We start from the raw sequence: 22,270 nt of genomic DNA on the forward strand, positions 1-22,270 counted from the left end.
GCTACATTAATCAGATGCATACCTTTCAAGGATATTATAGCATTAGAAATGTTTTGTACTAGAGAGAGAGAGTTTGAGGAAGAGAGATGAGAGAGACAGAGACAGAGAGAGAGATGAAAATTTACTCCCTAGAGACAGGAATGGGGGGGGGGGGAGCTGGCATCGGGAAGGGTCAGAGAGAAACTGGAAACATTGGTGGTCAGAAATGTACACTGGTGAAAGTTGTTGTTGATTGTATAACTGTAACTCAATCACGAATGACTTTATCTTGGGGAAAATCTATTATTAAAATAAAACTCTGTAACCATAAAGCTTAGATAAAAAAGAAATGCTTTTATGCTATCAACTCGAACTTTCATAGCTAAGAAAATTGAACATTCAGCATAGAAAGAAAAGTATCTTTATAATTGTAACTTGAACCATATTGGGAGGGGTAAATGAGAAAGGACGTGGAATTAATTGGAAAGGGATATTGAATTCTAGTAGTAGACGTGAGGCAATAAAAAATGTATGCTTTAGAACATTAATACCAATTGTAAGCAGTTATCCTTAGTTTTTTTGTTTGTTTTGCTTTGCTTTTGGGCCACACCTGGTGATGCTCAGGGCTTTGCGCTAGGAAATTGATCCTGGCTTGGGGGATAGAACTCTGTTTCGTCCTAGGTTAGTCGCATGCAAAGCAAATGCCCTACCACTTGCGCCACCACTCTGGCTTTTTATCCTTAGTTTTTTTTTAACTTTTTCTAATCATTCATATTTAGCCATAAATTTGAATATATAGCAGAAAATGCAAAAGCACAAAAATTACTTAGGCATTATTCAGTGTTAGTTTTTTTCTGTTCTGACACAGATTGACCAAAACTTCTACTTTAAGTGAAAGAGAAAAGTGTCTGTCATAAAGGCAGGCTGGGGTGGGGAGAGTGGAATGATGGGAGAGTAATTTGGGAAAAGAAAACTGATGAAGGGATGCATATTAGAACATTTTATGACTGAATCTCAACTACCAATATCTTTCTATTTCTCACAGATGACTAAGTAAAACAAACACAAAAGTACTTCTATATAACTTAGGTTGAAAGTTGTCACTCTATCTCAAAGTTGGTGGATCTTATAAACAAAATTAAATGGAAAAATACCAACTATGCTTATATGTTTAGTTTTCAGTTTTCAATAGCATTGTAGTTTCTTAAGCATGAGGGGTCATTCCTGAGCACAGCTCTAGGATTTGCACTTAAACACTGCCAGTTGTGGCCAAACCCCCCACCCCAACCAACAAGCAAGCACATTACCAAAATTACTAAAGTGAGAGCCTGAGAGATAGCATGCATGCAGAAGGACGGTGGTTCGAATTCTGGCATCCCATATGGTCTCCTGAGCCTGCCAGGAGCGGTTTCTGAGTGTAGAGTCAGGAGGAACCCCTGAGCACTGTCAAGGGTGATCCCCCCCAAAAAAAACAAAAACAAAAACAAATGACTAGAGTGAATTCCAATAAAGAGATATGTTTAACTCATCATGTTTCTAAGCACTTCCCACTCTTTCTGGAGCAGAGAAATACATAGCACAATGATAAATTCAGATCCTGAGAAGCGATCACATTTTCTTTTAAATTATGTGTGGAGGTTAAAATGCATCAATTAGCAGTTAGCATTATATACGCTTTTTTTCCCCCTAATGATCACAATGCTTCTTTCTGTTCTGTAGTTGCTGTTAAGGATAATAACAAGGAATGACGCACATGCTATGAAAGAGCTGGGTAAGTGGCTCTCATTCTAAAGATTCAGCATGTCCATCTTCTATTCAGTTCTTCAGAGTGGAAATGGTTGTAATAACAAAGTGGACAGTGTAGAAACCTACTTGCTGTCAATATAGAGTAACCGCAGCAATAAATAGGATTATATATTTGGCTAGATAGAAATATTGAGATATTATCTCTCCACCCTTATTCTCTTCACTTTATATTACTATTAGTACTTTCTGAATAATTCTGCTTAAAGTAGACCCCTTAGCATGCCATGATTTCCATGTTATTATTGATGTGTTCTTTTATTTTCTTTTAAACCATAAGTTCAGTACCTTCCTGGCGGCCAGGGCAATAGTAAGGTAGAGCACTTGCCTTGCATACAGCAAACTCTGGTTCAGTCCCCAGCGTCCATGTGGTCTCCTGAGAATGACAGAAGGGTTCTCTGAGTGCCAAAGTCAAGAGGAAGCCCTAAGCACCACTGGATGTGACCCATAACATAATAAATAAAAGTAAATTACAAAGAAGTGCAGTACCTTTCTGACTAACACAAGAAACAGTATTTTTTGCCTCCACTCGACACAGAATTGCCATCTGTATATTTAGACCTTCACAATATGCTGAAATAAGAGCAGAGTACACAATATTTGTGATGACTGCTCAAAGAGTTAATGCCCAAACAGGACTCGGCACTCTATTCTCTAATTTATAATAAAACATGTACCTGTTGCAGAACAAATTTTGGAAATAGACAGATATGTTCTTATAGTATGGTGCTCTTTAGTGAGGAGAAGTATAATTGATACCTGATATTGAGCAGCAGCATAATTCGATAACTCTAGGATTGAGGCCAAGCTTGAGGGATCTTGAGATGTGAGTTGTTGTTAACTAAACAACAGGTCATGCCCAAGAAAATGTCCGAAGTGGAATAAAGAAGAGAATACACAATGGGCATTCAGCCATTTGGATCAAGCACAGACACAAACACACACATACACAATAAATGCTGAATAAATCAGTGGAAAGTAGAGAAATTAAAGAATAAAGAAATTGACTAGAAATGACAGTGCTAGAAAGGACAGTGTTGAAAATTCTTTTTAAAAAAAAAATGGAACGTTTCACGAATTTGCATGTCATTCTTATGCAGGGGCCATGCTAATCTTCTCTATATCCTTCCAATTTGAATATATGTGCTGCCAAAGCGAGCACGTGTTACAAATTCTTAAACATTTTTGAAGTGAAGTTGTAGTAATTTTGAGCACCAAGACCATAAACATTGACACTATCATAACCATGTTATTTAAACTACAACAATAGTAAGTTATACAAATAAATGCACAAGTTGTGTGAATGGTCAATAACCATGCTTTGTGAGGGAACCTAATTGGAATCCGTGTGTAAGAAGTAGCAAAATACATTAAATTCAAAGAGAATAGAAAAGTGAGTCGTGAATTCCAAACTTAGAATCTACAAGAGCCTTGTAAGTCAGAACTGTAGATTCTCAAATTAAGACATTCACTGCTTTTTCATGAATTTAAGCACAAGTATCTGCTGCTGAAAAAGAAATATCAGGCAAAATGACATAAATAATGGTAAATTATGAAAAATAGCAGAGACCTCAAAACTGAGTCATTTTCTTATTTTAAGGGTTGTAGTCCATAGATTTGGAGAAATCTTGGTTTTTGTTATAAAAATATATATATATATATATACACACACACACACACACACATATATGAAACATTTGAAAATGTTTAATTACATTGAAAACATTTTGCTATTTTTCAGGTTACTTTGAATTTTACCACCCAGAAATTACTATACCAATGAAAACAATGGAGCAGATAAATGCCATGATCAATCTATCTTTAGATATTGTTAACAATTTTGAGACAAAGGGAATGGTTAATAAAAGTGAAAGTTCTGGAATGAAGAAGGTAAATAAAATTTTTTAAGAAATCATACTTGCGGGCCCGGAGAGATAGCACAGCGGCGTTTGCCTTGCAAGCAGCCGATCCAGGACCAAAGGTGGTTGGTTCGAATCCCGGTGTCCCATATGGTCCCCCGTGCCTGCCAGGAGCTGTTTCTGAGCAGACAGCCAGGAATAACCCCTGAGCTCCGCCGGATGTGGCCCAAAAACCAAAAAAAAAAAAAAAAAAAAGAAATCATACTTGCCTTCCAAACTGTCATGACCTTCAAACCTTAAACCTGTGTTGACGCTGCACTGTAGGCAATCCCAGAAATCAAACTATTTTAGCTTAAAATAATTTCTCAAAGTAAAGAAACCTATCTTAGAGTTTTCTTCCTTTCTCTCTAAGGATCTATTTTTTTTCTGCCAAAATAAGGGGCTCTCTTGCCATGCTTTATTCCCAAAGTAAGGGAATGCTGAATCTATTTATCCTAAGCTTATAATTATCAATATACCTGTGGTTCTTAGATGACTTTTCCCATGACCTATTATAACTATAGAGTATTTAACTAAAATTTAAATTTTCTTATTTAAGTGGTGCCCCATCATGTAATAAATGCCTAGAGGGTGTACATTATGGAAATTTAGTCCAATTAAACTCAAATTAGTGTGTAATACTTTAGAATGGTAAGTGAAATATTCTTGTTAACCAAAGTAAAGTAACTAAATAATATAAACAAAATAAGTGAGATATTAGTTTGTGTTTCAGCTACAAAAAACACAGCTACATACAAAAAAAGACAATAACGTAAGAAATGAGGATAAAAATAAACAAGGCACATAGGAAAAAATGGCAAAATTGTGAAGACAATTTCAATAACAATTTCTTCAAAAAGATAAAATAATGATACAAGTAAAATTAAGATAATAAAGTTTATAATTCATGTATTTTAAACACATGAGCCATTGGGAAAAGCAGTGAGGCAATGTTCACTTTAATAGCAGTAAGGCACCCTATAAACCCATAAGAGTCAAATAATACAGAAGTAGAATTGGATTAAAAATAAACCATATCACTAGAAAAAAGGATTCATTGCAGACCTAGAATCAAATAGTGATCTAATATATGTAAATATGGCTTTTTAAATTAGGGAAAATAATGTAGTGTTAAATAAGTTATGCTCAGGAATTCAAAATAAAAAATATCACAATAGAACTGCACACAATGTGAGGGTAAAGGCTTTCTCATAATTACTATGTAAGAAGAAATTGTGTAAATTTTATAATTAAAGAGAAGGTATATATTTACATTCTAATGTAGAACATTACTGCTAATTTGCTTTTTAAATGAATTTTTGTTAGGACAACTTAATTTCCCAAGTGTTCCTAATATAGTTGTTTCAGGTGTGCATTGTACCAACATCAATCCCACCACCAGTATGACCTTCCCTTCACCAATTCTCCAGATTCCCTCCCAACCGCCAGTCTGACCCCTTAGGAAGCATAGAACAAATCTACTTCATAGTTTTTTGTTCCAATAAAACTTTAAAAAATAGCAAACAGAATTAACAAAATACATCAGTAAAAGTCAATTTGTGATTGATTGCTATATGATTTTTAACTTCTGCAATAAATACAAATCATTCAATATAATGTATGAACACTTATTTTCAATTCCGGCATCTAAAATAAGTTGTATTAAGTTTAATTTTACTTGGATCTTTCTATAATTCTCATGTCTTTCCTGTCATTATTGATTGATTGGTTTTTGGGCCACACTCAGCAGCACTCAGGGGGTAACTCCTGGCTCTGCACTCAGAAATCATCCCTGGCAGGCTGGGGTACCATATAGGATGCCAGGAACCAAACAGGGACCTTCCTGGGTCAGTCACGTGCAAGGCAAATGCCCTACCGCTGTGCTATCTTTCCTGGCCCCATGTCATAAACATTTTCAAAAATTCTGTGCTGCTGGTAAAAGTGGGTATACTTTTTTTGACTGAAACCCAACTGCAAACACGTTTGTCATCATAGTGCTTAAATATATTAATAAAAATTACCTTGTCAAAAATTAATTGATTAAATTTAAAAATTCCATGCTAATATATTTTAGAGCTTAAATAAAATAGGTAAAATCTACAATGTAAAACAAGAGAATTAGGAAAATTTACAACAGCCAGACTCTGGAAACAACCCCAGTGACAAAGAACAGATGACTGCCTAAAGAAATTGTAGTACGGGGCCGGGAAGGTGGCGCTAGAGGTAAGGTGTCTGCCTTACAAGCGCTAGCGTAGGACGGACCTCGGTTCGATCCCCCGGCGTCCCATATGGTCTCCCCAAGCCAGGGGCGATTTCTGAGCTCATAGCCAGGAGTAACCCCTGAGCGTCAAACGGGTGTGGCCCAAAAACCAAAAAAAAAAAAAAAAAAAAAAAGAAATTGTAGTACCTCTACACAATGGAACACTATGCAGCTGTTAGGTAAAATATATATACAAAAATGGATATTTTTCAAAAAACTGAAAATTGAACTCATATATGATCCAGCAATCCAATTCTAGGGATTACTCTAAGGACACAAAAACACAATACAAAAATTCCCTCTGCACACCTATAGTTATTAAAGCTCTTATTAACAATAGCCAGAATCTGGAAACAATCCAGATGCCCAACAACAGATGAGTGGCTAAAGAAATGGTATTACATCTACACAATAGAATACTATGCAGCCATCAGGAAAATTGAAGTCATGAAATTTCCTCATACTTGGATGGACATGGAGGGAGGGAGAGAGGGAGAGAGATAGACCCAGAAAAGTCTCACTCATCTGTGGGATTTAAGAAAAATGAAAGACGTTATAGTAATAATACCTAGAGACAATAGAGATGAGGGCTGGAAGGACCAGACTACTATATGAAGCTTACCACAAAGAGTGGTGGGTGCAGTTAGAGAAATAATTACACCAGCAACTATCATGACATGGTAGTGAGAGAAATATAATACAGGCAGGGGAAGGGGGAGGAGGGCGAAGGGGGACATTGGTGGTAGGAAGGTTGCACTGGTGAAGGGAGTGTACTTGTAATGACTAAAACCCTACTACAAACATGTTTGTAAGCATGGTGCTTAAATAGAGATATTACTAAAAATTAAAAAATTAGACAAACATTCTGTACAAAAATATACCGGTAAACATTAACAGTTACCTCAACTGCAATTTATTTTGTTATTTTGGGGAGGCCACACCCGGTGACACTCAGGGGTTACTCTAGCTCTATGCTCAGAAATTGCTCCTGGCTTGGGGTACTATATGGAATGCCAGGGATCGAACCGAGGTCTGTCCTGGGTCAGCTGAGTGCAAGGCAAATGCCCTACTGCTGCACTTGCTCCTTGCTCCGGTCCCTCAACTATAGTTTTTTTTTTTAAAGAAAGTATTTAAAAATTGAACACGGGGAGGGGAAATATTGAACAAAACATTTTACATTGTACTTCACAACAAAATATAAAAATGACAATACGTGCTAAATATCATTATCATAGTTTTTTTGCAAATAAAATTAAATCCCAATACATAACTGTCAGAATAAATTAATGTTTTTTCCCTGTATTATGATAGACAAGTTTCAGAAATGTATGGTACCTACTATTGAGAAAATTAAGGCAGATACAAACAAGTATACACTTTATTTTCATGCGGATAAAACTTAGAACTAGACAAAGTTCTAAAGAGATGGAAGAGTAGCTGCCTCTGGAGAGGAACAGTGTCTAAATAAAAACCTAAAAGAGGATTTAGAGTGCTGTGAATGTTGTCTCTTACTCGGTGTTGTATATTATTACCTCTGTAAATTATCCTTCTTGTAGTAGCATTTATGATTTCTACATTTGTACATATTTACTAGAATTATATATAAGAAAGCTTACTTTTAAAAGTTTAGCTCATCATTTTAGAATATGAATATAATATAAAATACAATGAGGTAAAAAGTTGGAGGTTTGTATGCGTTAACAAAAAGCTGAGAACAGAAAAAGTAATGACACACAAAAAAGACGATTGTTATCAAAAGTTCTGTGAACCAAAGTTTTCTCAATTTTTTAATTTTGTGCTTTCAGCTAATAATGGCCAAAAAGAAAGAAGTAACCAAACTTCAACCTAATATCAAACCTCTGACAAATAGAGAAGTACTAAATAATCTTCCATGGCTTGAAAATGATGAAAGTCAAATAAACTTCATGATGGTAATATGGTTTTTTCATAGCAAGGACAATATACTATTATATGGTGTCTTAAAGTTTAGGTTCAGGCAAGGGAGACAGCTTGTGTGGGAGAGCACATTCTTAGAATATGTGAGATCTGACTTCGATGCTGGTCATCACATTGACCCTTATACATCACCATCCTAATCCACTAATAGTTCCATAAACATTTTATACTACTCCGAGGTTGCATTCCCCTGTGAGGGCTGTTTAAAGGACCTTTGTTTTCCTATTCCCTGCCAAGTCATCTAATTGCTTGCTTGGTAATATTTCCGAGGTACAGGTACTCATAAAATTAAGTTTTGAGGTCACAAATAGAAGGTTTTTGTGGTTCATTTCATTCCCAGTTTAGAGATCCAAGGTTTTGCCATTGTATCTGTCATACTTTACTATTATTAAGTATATAATATTGCAATTCTATATCCTTATCATAGCTTGTACATGTATTTATTCTATATATCATTACTTACTAATTTTTATCACACCCGGCCTTTTGTACATTGCATGGAATTTACAGGATCTCAATAACTATGTGGGGAATTAAATAACAAGTCAATGGATTAATGAATAGACATAACTTTTTCTAAAAAAATCCTTCTCTGGTAACATCTTGAGGTCAACAATATATTTTGACCCATTTAAAAATTTTGGATTAACAGAGGTATTTATTTCATTGATCTTATTAGAAATTTAAAGTCAATCTTCTTGAATTGTGGGTTGTAATATCATATTGGGTCACATAACTGAATCTGGTAGGTCATGAAAATTTGTCAAAAAATTTATAAAAACAATAAAAAACTGATACAAAATTAACCATATAATAAACCTGAGGCATTTCTGAGAATGTTTTATAACTCATTGTTCTTCTATGTGAAAAGGGATAGCATGTGGAAAAGTTGTAAGAAGCCATGGAGTGTATAATACCTACATACAGAATTGGACATCATATCTCTTATCTTTTTATTATCCAGGGAAACCATTTCTATCCTTTCATTATAATCTTATTAAACTATTAAACTATTTCTTGCTTAAACCACATGTAGATGCCCCATACAAAATAATTCATATCCGAGGAGGTAAAATTATTCATATCACTTTATGTTTTGATTATACATAGCTCCTATTTTCTTTTATAAGTTGATTTCTCAGGTATTATATATAATGTAAATAATTTAAAATATAAGCTTCAACATGTACAATTGCTGCTAAAATATTACTTCTAGGGGCCAGAGAGATAGAATGGAGGTAAGGCATTTGCCTTTCATGCAGAAGGTCATTGGTTCGAATCCCAGCATCCCATATGGTTCCCTGTGCCTGCCAGGAGTGATTTCTGAGCATGGAGCCAGGAGTAACCCCTGAGCACTGCCGGTATGACCCAAAAACCAAAAATAATAAAAATAAAATACAATATTACTTCTAGCAAATGTTTTTATTCATGGCTGGCTCTTATAGTTGCCCTCTTTTTTTTTTTTTTTTTTTTTTTTGGTTTTTGGGCCACACTCGGTAACGCTCAGGGGTTACTCCTGGCTATGTGCTCAAAAGTTGCTCCTGGCTCGGGGGACCATATGGGACACCGGGGGATCGAACCGCGGTCCGTCCAAGGCTAGCGCAGGCAAGGCAGGCACCTTACCTCTTGCGCCACCGCCCGGCCCCCTTATAGTTGCCCTCTACCGGATTCTGGAAGCTTTATGCATTCCTGGCTTCTATGGGTTTATACTTTTCAATAGCAAAATGTTTCATTTATATTGAATGTGTAATATGTGTCTAGGTGATAGTTTACATATAAACAGTACTATACGTCTCAGTACCTCAATAAAAATGTTGAAAGTTTTGTAAAATTATTTTCTTGTATTTTTCTGATATGAAATAAATAAGTAAAATATCAATGTTAGCGCCTCTAAGCACTAAAATATTTATAACTTAAGTTTTGTGTGATTTTTTTATAGGTTGGGTGTCAACGTATACAATATTTCCGTGGAGGATGTATCTTTGAAGAAGGTGCAGAACCTCAAGGAATTTATGTGATTATTTCAGGCATGATAAAGGTAAGGCATAGTTCTTAGCAAATATACTTGCCAACACTAATAAAACATTATACAGTTTAGAATTTTTCAATGCTAAAATCTGCATCTATAGTCACACAATATTGTTCTGGTTCAATTACTATGAATGCCATCCTATTGACCGACCCTTTTCATCAAACTTCTCAGAGACAAAAGATCACCATCAATAAGATTGACATGTATGTAAATGTACAGTATAAATTTATTCAGTATGTATTGAGCCAGGAAATTTGCCATTCCTTAACAAATACAGATCATCTATGTGAATGTAATGTCTGGGAAAGTGCATATTTAATACTTGTTTCTAATTATTGTTAATTTAATAAATTGGCTTAAGAAGATACAAATAGGGCCCGGAGAGATAGCACAGCGGCGTTTGCCTTGCAAGCAGCCGATCCAGGACCTAAGGTGGTTGGTTCAAATCCCGGTGTCCCATATGGTCCCCCGTGCCTGCCAGGAGCTATTTCTGAGCAGACAACCAGGAGTAACCTCTGAGCACCGTTGGGTGTGGCCCAAAAACCAAAAAAAAAAAAAAAAAAGATACAAATAATACAAATAATTAAAACGACAAGCATATACCAAAATTGTTCAAAGCCGATTAAAATGTAGTATATTTATTTTCATACAATAATTTGGCATTTGTACTTTTTTCTTGTTCCTGAACAGCTTCAAAGATCAGAGCCAGGTTTGGTAATTGACCAAATACCCTGGGAGTCAGAGGAGAAAGATAATGAGCTATTTTATAAAGATTACCTGATCTGCGGGGCAGTATTAGGAGAATTGTGCTGTTTAACCAATGAACCCATGAAATATTCTGCCAGCTGTAAAACTGTAGTGGAGGTCAGAAAATATCACCTTACATCCTATGATCATATCTTATTAAGTGACTATTATCAAATTTAAGGTTATTTCTGTTTACAGTCTAATGATAATTTGCAAAGTAAGAAAGCTAAAGGAAAAACCTGTAACTGAATTAGATGTACTTGTATCATGCCTTAGCAAAATGACTTACAAAAGTTGTACTACTATTTGAATGTAAGCTTTAACTAGAAAAAAAATGGTTTTATGAGAACTTAAGTGAGGTAAAATATGTAGAATTACTGTAAATGATACTGTAAACAGTCTGATAAGTTTCTAAACTTGATTTTAGTTACTGTGTTTTACCACACTGTTAATGATAGTATTTCATTCATCCAATGTTTCAACTCCAAACACCCACCAGAGTGTCTATTTCTAACCAACATTGTCTCAGGGTCTACCATCAGCCGCATCTCATGGCCATGTTAAGCTCAGACAGATCTCTAGACATATTCTCAGATTCTGTCCCTTTGGGTCATTTGTTATCCCCTTACTATGTTTCTTTATATCTCACATATGAAGGACATCATGCTATATCAGCTTCTCTCTTTCTGAATGATTTCACTCAGCATGATACCCTTTAGTTACATTATTTAGTGGTAAAATGTATGACATAGTCTTTTTTAATAACCAAGTATTATTCTATTAACACATTAACAATATTCCATTAACAGACAAACACATAATAGTTTTGTTATTCAGTCATTTGTTCTTGGATACTTTACTTCTTTCCAGATGTTGGCTATTGTGAATAGTACTAAAATAAAAATAGGAGTGTAAATGTCTTTTCTGAATATCCATTTGGACCTTTGGGGGGTAGATATGAAGAAATAAAATTGTTGGATCATGTGGACATTTAATTTTTAGTTTTTTGAGAAGTTCTTACATTGTTTTCCAAAAAAAATTTTGAATAAGTCAACATTCTGACCAGCCATAATAATCAAATTTATTTAGTGTAATAAATTGAGTGAACAACTTAGTGTAATAAAGAATTCATTTTAGGGGTGGGGAGAAAGGAGATTTGGGACATTGGTGATGGGTTGGTGCACTGGGAAAGGGGGGGTGTTCTTTACATGACTGAAACCCAACTACAATAGTATTTGTAATCCAGGTGTTTAATAAAGATATTAAAAAACATGGATATATGTGAAATCTACCAGGGATGTAATAAATTTGTCCATAATCTTTCTAAAACTATGTCTACAAATCTGATGATATACATATATATACATGTGTCATAAAACAAAATTTTAATATGATATGTGCAATGGGAATGGGTCCTCTATTGCATTCTATTTTCTCTCTTTCCTTCTTTCTTCTGTTGTTTCTTTACACTGACCAGATCCACAAAATTAAAGTATATCTTTATATATTCAAATTCAATATTCAAAAAAATTCATTTTATAGGAAATAGTAAAATCTTGACCCTACAATATGTCATAACAAACATAAATTATAAACAAGTATAAAACATAAAAATAATGACCTTTAATATGAAAAACTGACCAATAGTATCAATACTAAAAACATTGACATTGCCCAGGCATGTATTAGACATACTTAAATAAATATTAGTTAAATGGAAATATGTTCAAACAATTTAAGGGAAATATGTTATTGGTGAGACATTATAGGACTGGCTCTATGCTCAGAAATAACTCCTGGCAGGCTCAGGGACCATATAGAATGCCGGGATTCAAACCACTGATCTTATGCATGCAAGGCAAACGCTCTACCTCCATGCTATCTCTCTAGCCCACATCCAGTTATTCTTTTTGTGTGTGTGTGTGGTTTTTGGGTCACACCCGGCAGTGCTCAAGGGTTACTACTGGCTTCATGCTCAGAAATTGCTCCTGGCAGGCACAGGGGACCATATGGGACACCAGGATTCGAACCGATGACCTTCTGCATGAAAGGCAAACACCTTACCTCCTTGCTATCTCTCCGGCCCTGACATCCAGTTATTCTTTGTTTTTGTTTTTGTTTTTGTTTTTGGGCCACACCCGGTAACGCTCAGGGGTTACTCCTGGCTATGTGCTCAGAAGTTGCTCCTGGCTTGGGGGACCATATGGGACACTGGGGGATCGAACCGCGGTCCGTCCAAGGCTAGCGCAGGCAAGGTAGGCACCTTACCTATAGCGCCACCGCCCGGCCCCGACATCCAGTTATTCTTAATAGCACATATGAGTGACTGTATCCTGTTTATCCTTCTGGCTTATTTAATTTACATACTTTCCAATTCCATTATATTGCAGCAAATTGCTTAATTTCATTATATCATACCATTCTGTAGTATTCCATTATGTAATTCCACATCTTCATGATAACTTCATTTTTCATTGGACATTGAGATCGATTCCATATCTTATTTACTTATTTACATATCTTATTGTACTGAATACTGCAATGAATAGTGTGCACATATCCTTTTGAGTGAATGTTTTTCTGTCCTGGAAAATTATATGGCAGTTAAATTGTGAGTTTACAGAGAACCCTCCATATGGTTTTTCTCTAGGATTTGAACCAGGCAATGTTCCCACTGGCAGTGTATGAGTGTTTTGCCACGTATGCAAATGCCCTACCTACTGTACTATTGCTCCAGCCCTACATTTATTTCTTATTTCTTGTTATTTTATTATTTTGGTTGCAATTATAAATGCAATTAATTTCTGTATTTTTCTTATTTATTTGCATGAAAGATACAAACTATTTTCAAATGTTAATTTTGAGTTCATATGTATGTGTATATGCATATGTGAGAAAAGCTATTTTTAAGAAAAACTTATTTCTTAAACTCTACACACAAAAAAGAAAATAATCAAGTTAATATCCTCTTTTTCAGGTATTATTTATTCCAAAATATCATTTATATTTAAGTTTTAAATTATTCCCAATAGAATATCAAATGTGGCTAAAAATTGGACGTTCTATTACTGCCAGCAAAATCCAGGAACGTTTGTCTTATGAGGTAAGAGGTATTTTTGTTAGCTCATTCTTCTCTCTAAAATTACATTAGAATTTTGTTGTAAGTTAATTTTTAAGGAATTTGCATTGATATCTAATATCTAGCTAACTGAAATTTTGTTTTATTTTCATAGGACTGGAACTACAAGTTGCAATTAAAACTCCGTAATATTTCCGTAAAAGACATACCAATGGACGCCAAAACTCAGATCTATGACAAAACTGCAGAATTTGTCATCCTAATATACGGATCTGTAGAAGATTGCCGGTTACGAAAAGTTTACAAGTCACCTTTCATAATTCCAAAAACATGTTTTAAGGTAAAGAAAGGTTGATTTAAGAGCAGGAGACCACTGTGCTAGTGTAACATTTTGCATGAAGTTCATATTGATATGTCCCCTGTTAATACCTGCTCACCCAGTATTGCAAGATCAACACTGGAAGTCCCTGAACTCACCAGGAGTTGTGGCCCTGGGAATTGCTAAGCACTGTCTAATGTCTTCTGGTGATCCATATCAGAGCAGGCCCAAATAGCACCTTATCTTCTAAGATCCTTGGTATTGAATTCAGTTCTGCCTGGTTGACTAAATTATCACCTGATGTAGCTCAGTGTGCCTCCTGACCAGTCAAAAAATAAATAAAAGAACCATATATGCAGATTAATATGTTATTTGTTCAGCATATATTAACATTAGAACTTCAACTTTCTCACAAACACTAATATTTCCACTCATATACAACCTAAGTTGATTGGTTGCTTTGGCTTTGAGTAGACCAAATATCAAAGTAGTCCTGTTCAATATAGATGAAGGCTAAGCTGTAGTATGATTGTAGATAGCAGAAGAGGATCAAGTTAGTTCATTCACATATTGCATAAGGACCTTTTCTCTGAATTGTATTAGCAGTATTACAGAAAGTTTTTGGTAAGTCAATATTCAATGAGCATCTGTGGTATTTCTCCTGCAATTTGAAAACGAATCTAAAAGTATATTTTTATATTTAAGGTGCTGGGTTCTCCTCCCAAAGTGAGACTTAGAAGGAAAATGACTGTTTACTTTTGTTATGATAAATTAAGACATATTATATTTATATATCACATTTATATTTTGTGGCTGTTTTTCAGCCACTTCTCAGGAGAAGTCAGGAGAGCTATGAAAAACAGCCACAAAATAGAAATCTAGAATTATTTAGTGTGTTATGACTTAAACACATAACAGAAAACTTTCTTGATCACTTTGGCACCTAACACAATTTCTTGCACCCTCACTATACATAAAAGCTTTCCTTCAGAATATCTCTCAACATGGTGTAAGGAAACATGTATACATTTTTGAGTTAAATCTTTACAACTACTAGAGGAGTGGTTAGAGTATGCATAGTATCAAAGAAAAATATGAAGTGTGAATAAGCTGAATCACAAGGTGACAAATGGTCACCCCAAACAAAAACCTCTTTCTAGGTGGATACCTCTTGCACCAACATCATGAGAGAAAATGAAAATGTATTTTATTTTCTGTTTAGTTCTTTTTGTTGTTGTTTTTTTTGAAGCTACAACCAGTGGTACAGAAGAGTTACTCCTGGCTCTGTGCTCAGGGGTCACTCCTGATGTTGCTTTGGGGACCATATGGCACACTTGGGATCAAACTAGAGTAGGCACATGCCAAGCAGATGCCTTAACCCCTGTTATCTCTGTATAGCTCCAGAAGCATTCTGTTGTTTTTTTTTATTAATTGCTTTATTTAAGCACTGTCATTACACACTTGTTCATTATTGGGTTTCAGTAATAGAATGTACATCACCCGTTACCAGTGCACCTTAACTGGCACCATGTCTCCAAACTTCCTTCCCATCCCTGTCTGTCTCTAGAGCAGGCAATTTACTTTTCTTTCTTTTTATCTCTTTCTTTCCTTTTTGACACAGTGATTCGCACTATTGTTAAAGGATAGGTGTCCTGCAGGTCACTTTCTTCCCTTTCAGCATGAAGTTCTTGTCCCAAGTGATCAGTTCCAACTACCATTGTCCTAGTATACCCTTCTCTACTCAACCTGCACTCACCACTCTTGTGGTAAACTTCCAACCCTGGACTGAACCTTCTGACCCTTATCTCTAATTGTCTCTGGATATTATTACCATATAGTCATTTATTTTTCTTGTAGTCTACAAATGAGTCAGATTATTCTATGTCTATCCCTTTCCCTCTGACTTACTATAGTCAGCATAATAATATTCATAGCATTCATGTATAAGCAAAATTCATAGCTTCAGGTTTTTTCCCCAAACAGCTGGATAGTATTCCATTGTGTATATACCACAGTTTTAGTCATTCATCTGTTGTCAGGCACCTGGATTGTTTCCAGATTCTGGCTATTGTAAAGAGTGTTGCAGTGAACATGGGAGTGAAGAGGGCATTTATGTATTTGTGTTTTTGTGTTCTTGTGGGATAGGAAGTGGTATTCCTAGGAGTGTTGTTGCTAAATTATATGGGAGCTCAATTTCTAGTGGATATATATATATATATGTATATATATATATTTTTTTTTTTTGTTGTTGTTGTTGTTTTTTAGGCCACACCTGGTGATGCTCGGGTTACTCCTGGCTATGCACTCAGAAATCGCTACTGGTTTGGGGGACCATAAAGGACACGGGATTGAACCTCGGTCCGTCCTAAGTCAGACACGTGCAAGGCAAATGCCTTACTTCTGCGCCACTGCTCTGGCCCCTCAATTTCTAGTTTTTTGAGGAAAATCCATATTATTTTCCAAAATGGCTGGACCAGTTTGCATTTTCACAAGTAGTGAGTGAGAGCTTCTTTCTTCCCACATGATTGCCTGCACTTAGTTGTTCTTCTTTGTGATGTGTCTCTGTAGTGTGAGGTGATACCTCATTGATGTTTTGATTTGCATCTCCCTGAGGATTACTGATATGGAACATTTGTTCTTGTGCCTTTTGGTCATCTGTATTTCTTAATGTTTATTCATTTTTTCTTCCCAGTTTTTGATATGGCTAGATTACTTTTCTTGCAAAGTTCCATCAGTACCTTATATATCTGTGTGTATATATGTATATATATTAGATATTAACCCCTTATATGATAGGTATTAGTTGAATAGTTTCTTCCATTTCATGAGTAACCTTTGTCTTCTAGTAACTATTTCCTTTGAGGTGCAGAAGTTTCTCAATTTAATGTAGTCCTATTTGTTTATTTTTGCTTCCACTTGTTGGACAGTGGTGTTTTATTCTTGAAGATGCCATTAGCTTCAATATCATAAAATGTATTTTTATGTTTTTTCTCTATGTTATAGGTTATATGTTATAGTTATAGGTCTGATATCAAGGTCTTTACTCCATTTTGATTTGATCCTTCTGAATAGTGAAAAGGAGAGGTTTGATTTCATTATTTTGCAAGTAGTTGACCAGATTTCCCAACACCACTTCTTGAAGGGACTTTCCTTGATCCACTTATTCTTTTTGTTCTTTTATCAAAATTAATTGTTCATATGCTTTTAGGTCCACATCTAGATATTCAAGTCTATTCCACTGATCTGAGGGTCTGTCTTCATTCCAGTACTATATTGTTTTAATGACTATTGCTTTATATTACAGTTTAAAGTTGGGAAAAGCGATTCTTCTCATCTTTTTGTTGTCAAGGATTACTTTAGGACATTTATTTCTCTATATAAATTTCAGGAACATCAGATTCACTTCTTTGAAAAATGAGTGTTTTTATAGGTATTGCATTAAATCTTTACTTTGCTTTGGGAAGTATTGACATTTTAATGTGTTATTCCTTCCAATTCATGTGCAGGGTACATATTTAATTTCCTTGTGTTCTCTGTAATTTCTTGAGCAGTGTTTTTTTTTAATAAATTTCTTAATATAACTTTTTATTTCTTTAGTTAAATTGACTCTAAGGCACTTGATTTTCTGAGGCACAACTGTGAGTGGAGATTATTTTTTTAAATATCACTTTATTATCTCTCATTATTTGTGTATATAAAAGCCTTGGATTTTTGCATATTAACTTTGTAGACTGCCACTTTACTATACAAGTCTATTGTTTCTAGATGTTATTTTGTGGAGTCTTTAGAATTTTCTAGGTACAGTATCATAGAATCTGCCAAGAGTGATAGATAGCTTCACTTCTTCCTTTTCTATGTGGAAACTATTGGTGTCATTTTCTTGAATAATTGCTAAGGCAAGTAATTCCAATACTATATTGAGTAGAAGTGGTGAAAGGGAGCAGTCATGCCTTGTGCCAGATCTTAAAGGAAAGGCATTTAGTTTTCCCCCAGTGAGTATAATGCTTTCGATGGGTTTGCGATAAATGGCTTTGACAACTACTGATTATGTGTGGGGAGCTGCATGGCTCACCACTCTGATCCAGAAATTATCTTAAACTGTTTTTTTCTCCCTCTAAAATGAATAATCCAGCTTCAGTGTGTTTACTGGCTTATACTTGTGTAGTTAAAGAATTTCTTGAGGTAACCCAAAACCTGTATGCCCCTATCCACAGCAAAATGTCCTGTTTAGTTCACTATAGTTTTTAGTCCCCATATGATTGAAAGCGTATTAAAACAAACAACACAGTTATTTAATTTCTTGAAATTTATTGTGCCTTACACTTAGTTTTTTTTACCACCTTAAAATATCTTTGGATGACATTATAAAGAATCAGAGATGGTTAACTCAAATAGTTTTCTCATTTAAAAATAGATAAAATGGGGCCAGAGCCATAGCGTAGCAGGTAGGGTGTTTGCCTTGCACACAGCCAACCTGGGACTGACCCAGTTTTTTTTGGTTTTTTTTTTTTTTTTTGTGTTTTTTGGGTCACACCCGGCAGTGCTCAGGGGTTATTTCTGGCTCCATGCTCAGAAATTGCTCCTGGCGGGCACGGGGGACCATATGGGACACCGGGATTCGAACCGATGACCTTCTGCATGAAAGGCAAATGCCTTACCTCCATGCTATCTCTCCGGCCCTGTCCCAGTTTTGATCCCTGATATCCCATATGGTCCCTACAACTGTCAGGAGCAATTTCTGAGCATAGAGCCTGGAGGTAACCCCTAAGTACTACCAGTTGTGTACCAAAAACAAATGAACAAAAAGATAAATGAATTAAATATTTAAAAATAAGTTAATACATTTGAAATATTGACCTTCAGAAAAATCAATATATACGGCTATTTTAAGATAGCTATCCCATATCTATCGATAGATAGATAGATCTTTATAAGGCCTCCCAATGCTTACCACAGGCTGTATTCTTTACACTGACTGTATAGAAAGAGGAGGTACAGTAAATGCACCCCAACACCTCAACCCAGGTCCTTTGCCTGGTCTGTATTGTGAATGGGGGGACAAAAAAAGATATTTTCAATTTCCATATTGAGATATTTATACAGGGTCTGAGATATAGTAAATTATTAGAGGAACATTTTGTGGATTACTACAATCTCAGATACTAATTTGTCTACGGTTAAACTTTAGGTACAAGGCCTTGAAAAAGTTACAAAGGTAATGATCGTCCAAACTTCAAGAGATAGCCAAAAATCAAGACGGGAATCAAAGTACGTAAATATATATCAACAATATGTGAGTTATATGACTAGAGCAATTGCATTTTTCCATTAATAAAATAGTCTTGTATGTAGTGATAATATTTTTTAATTTTTTTGTTTTTTTTCGGGCCACACCCATTTGATGCTCAGGGGTTACTCCTGGCTTGGGGGGACCATATGGGATGCTGGGGGATCGAACCGCGGTCCTTCCTTGGCTAGCGCTTGCAAGGCAGACACTTTACCTCTAGCGCCACCTCGCCAGCCCCTCAAATTTTTTTTTTTTTTTTTGGTTTTTGGGTCACACCTGGCAGTGCTCAGGGGTTACTCCTGGCTCTATGATCAGAAATTGCTTCTGGCAGGCTCAGGGGACCATATTGGATGTCGGGATTCTAACCACTGTCCTTCTGGAATCAAGGCAAATGCCCCACCTTCGTGCTATCTCTCCGACAGTTATAATCAATTTTATGTGTTCTGGATTATTCTTTGGTGGGGTTGCTACAGAGCCTCCCAAAGCATTGTCTGGATTCCAAATGGATAGTACATCAGGCGGGCCTCTTGCCTTACATATAGTTAATCCCATATGGTTCCTAAAGCACCCCCAGGAGCAATTCCTTAGTGAAGAGCCAGGAGTAAGCTCTGAGCATGATCAGATATGGCTCAATAACAATACAGCAACAACAAACGGACAAAATCAAATCACTTGCAGGAGGCCTAGGACCTATTTTAGGAATCCTTGGCCTACTGGATATTTGCTCTCATGCTAGGATCAAGGATGTAGTGCTATTCAGGCCTCGTGATACAAAGGATTACCCTCCAGTGGTGGAAGCTTCCAAATGATGAGGGAAGGAGTGAAGTCTAGACAGAGTAGGGATCACTATAATAATAATAATAATATAATAATAATAATAATAATATAATAGTTGGAAATGTTCACTCTAAACAGGAACTAGGAATGCAAAAGAAGTGCTATTCATAATACTTGTTTAGTAACAGTATTGCCTAAAAAGGGAGAGATGAGGGGAGGAAGAGAGGAAGGGGAAAGGAAAGGAGAAAAGGATATATTATTTTAAACTTTTGATTTAAATGACATTTATTTATGGCATCACATAGATTACAGGTTATAACATTGCATATTAACATCAGCAACATCAGCACAATTAAAGGGTGCAAGCAGTAAGGCATCTGCCTTGCCTCCATTAGCCTAGGACAGAATGTGGTTCGATCACCCAGTGTCCCCTATGGTCTCACAGGCCAGGAGCGATTTCTAAGCACATAGCCTGAGCATCACCAGGTGTGGCCCCCAAACAAACAAACAAAAAATATATATGCATATATATATATTTAAAAAAATAGTTTCTTAAATCTTCAGTTATAAGAAAAAATGGCAGTAATCAGATTATACCTAAATCCAATTAAGGAGCCTCACCAGTTCTGTAAAAAAAATACAAGCTACTTTGGCCGGAGAGATTCCATGAAGGTAGGGCGTTTGTCTTGCATGCAGAAGGTCAGTGGTTCGAATCCCGACATCCCATATGGTCTGCCGAGCCTGCCAGGAGCAATTTCTGAGTGTAGAGCCAGGAGAAACCCCTGACTGCTGCCGGGTGTGACCCAAAATCCCCCCAAAATGCAGTTATTTTAGGGATAAAATTAGTGCTGATGTTAATATGCAATGTTATAGCCTGAAATCTATGTGATGCTATAAATAAATGTTATTTAAATCAAAAGTTTAAAATAATATAACCCTAAGTTCTGTTGGTCCCAATAAAAAATAATAAAATATACAAATGTCAAATATTAATGAAGGAATTTAAAGCTCTTCCTCAAAATTAAATTTTTGTTTTGTTTTTCGGGCCACACCCGTTTGATGCTCAGGGGTTACTCCTGGCTAAGCACTCAGAAATCACCCCTGGCTTGTGGGGACCATATGGGATGCCCGGAGATTGAATCGCGGTCCTTCCTTGGCTAGCGCTTACAAAGCAGACACCTTACCTCTAGCACCACTTCGCTGGCCCCCAAATTAAAATATTTTATATAGACATAATAATAAAATTAGTGTTTTGCTTCTAGAATGGCACAACAATGATAAAAAATAGTGTTGTAATTCTGGACTGATGTAACTCAGTAGATGAATAGTTTTAAGTTGATTAAAAAGTACAAACTAGGGGCCGGAGAGATAGCACAGTGGCGTTTGCCTTGCAAGCAGCCGTCCCAGGACCAAAGGTGGTTGGTTCAAATCCCGGTGTCCCATATGGTCTCCTGCGCCTGCCAGGAGCTATTTCTGAGCAGACAGCCTGGAGTAACCCCTGAGCAACACCGGGTGTGGCCCAAAAACCAAAAAAAAAGACAAACTTGGGGCTGAGCAGTAACAGCATTTGTCTTGCATGTGAGTCAGACACACAAACACCAAACAGGGTTCATGGTTCTATAATTGAAAGCTCCATGTAATTTCAGGAGACCATGTGAGGTCAGGAATTGAACCTGAGCCCTTCTCATGCAAACATTCTCTGTCCTTTGAACTATCTTTTAAACCCAATAATTAGAACATATGTTTCTCATTTTAAAGAGATTTAATCTTTAAAAATAATTTTAATTGGGCCTGAAGAGAGAGCATAGCGGCGTTTGCCTTGCAAGCAGCCGATCCAGGACCTAAGGTGGTTGGTTCGAATCCCGGTGTCCCATATGGTTCCCCGTGCCTGCCAGGAGCTATTTCTGAGCAGACAGCCAGGAGTAACCCCTGAGCACCGCTGGGTGTGGCCAAAAAACAAATAATAATAATAATAATAATAATAATAATAATAATAATAATAATAATTTTAATTGATTCACCATGAATTACAAAACTAATACATTTCTGGGCCGGGCGGTGGCGCTGGAGGTAAGGTGCCTGCCTTGCCTGCGCTAGCCTAGGACGGACCGCGATTCGATCCCCCGGCATCCC

General features: G+C 36.1%; 1 protein-coding gene and 2 non-coding genes across 3 annotated transcripts in view; 2 read left to right on the plus strand and 1 right to left on the minus strand.

The window, feature by feature from the left end:
* Positions 1-20,169, plus strand: part of SLC9C1 (solute carrier family 9 member C1) — a 92,774-nt gene extending 72,605 nt beyond the window's left edge. The window contains exons 16-24 of the mRNA XM_049772457.1: positions 1,699-1,750; positions 3,524-3,672; positions 7,746-7,871; positions 9,836-9,934; positions 10,619-10,792; positions 13,653-13,778; positions 13,909-14,094; positions 19,262-19,341; positions 20,097-20,169. Of these exons, the coding sequence (XP_049628414.1) occupies positions 1,699-1,750; positions 3,524-3,672; positions 7,746-7,871; positions 9,836-9,934; positions 10,619-10,792; positions 13,653-13,778; positions 13,909-14,094; positions 19,262-19,341; positions 20,097-20,169 (1,065 nt within the window). The remainder of the gene's footprint in view (positions 1-1,698; positions 1,751-3,523; positions 3,673-7,745; positions 7,872-9,835; positions 9,935-10,618; positions 10,793-13,652; positions 13,779-13,908; positions 14,095-19,261; positions 19,342-20,096) is intronic.
* On the minus strand, positions 2,838-2,944 carry LOC126008437 (U6 spliceosomal RNA). The gene has a single exon (XR_007495768.1). It is a non-coding gene; the product is annotated as a U6 spliceosomal RNA (small nuclear RNA).
* Positions 19,008-19,137, plus strand: LOC126007841 (small nucleolar RNA SNORA51). Its single transcript, XR_007495320.1, has one exon. It is a non-coding gene; the product is annotated as a small nucleolar RNA SNORA51 (small nucleolar RNA).
* Positions 20,170-22,270: the final 2,101 nt, after the last annotated feature.

This window comes from Suncus etruscus, chromosome 4 (genome assembly GCF_024139225.1).
Source record: "Suncus etruscus isolate mSunEtr1 chromosome 4, mSunEtr1.pri.cur, whole genome shotgun sequence".
Lineage (NCBI taxonomy): Eukaryota > Metazoa > Chordata > Mammalia > Eulipotyphla > Soricidae > Suncus > Suncus etruscus.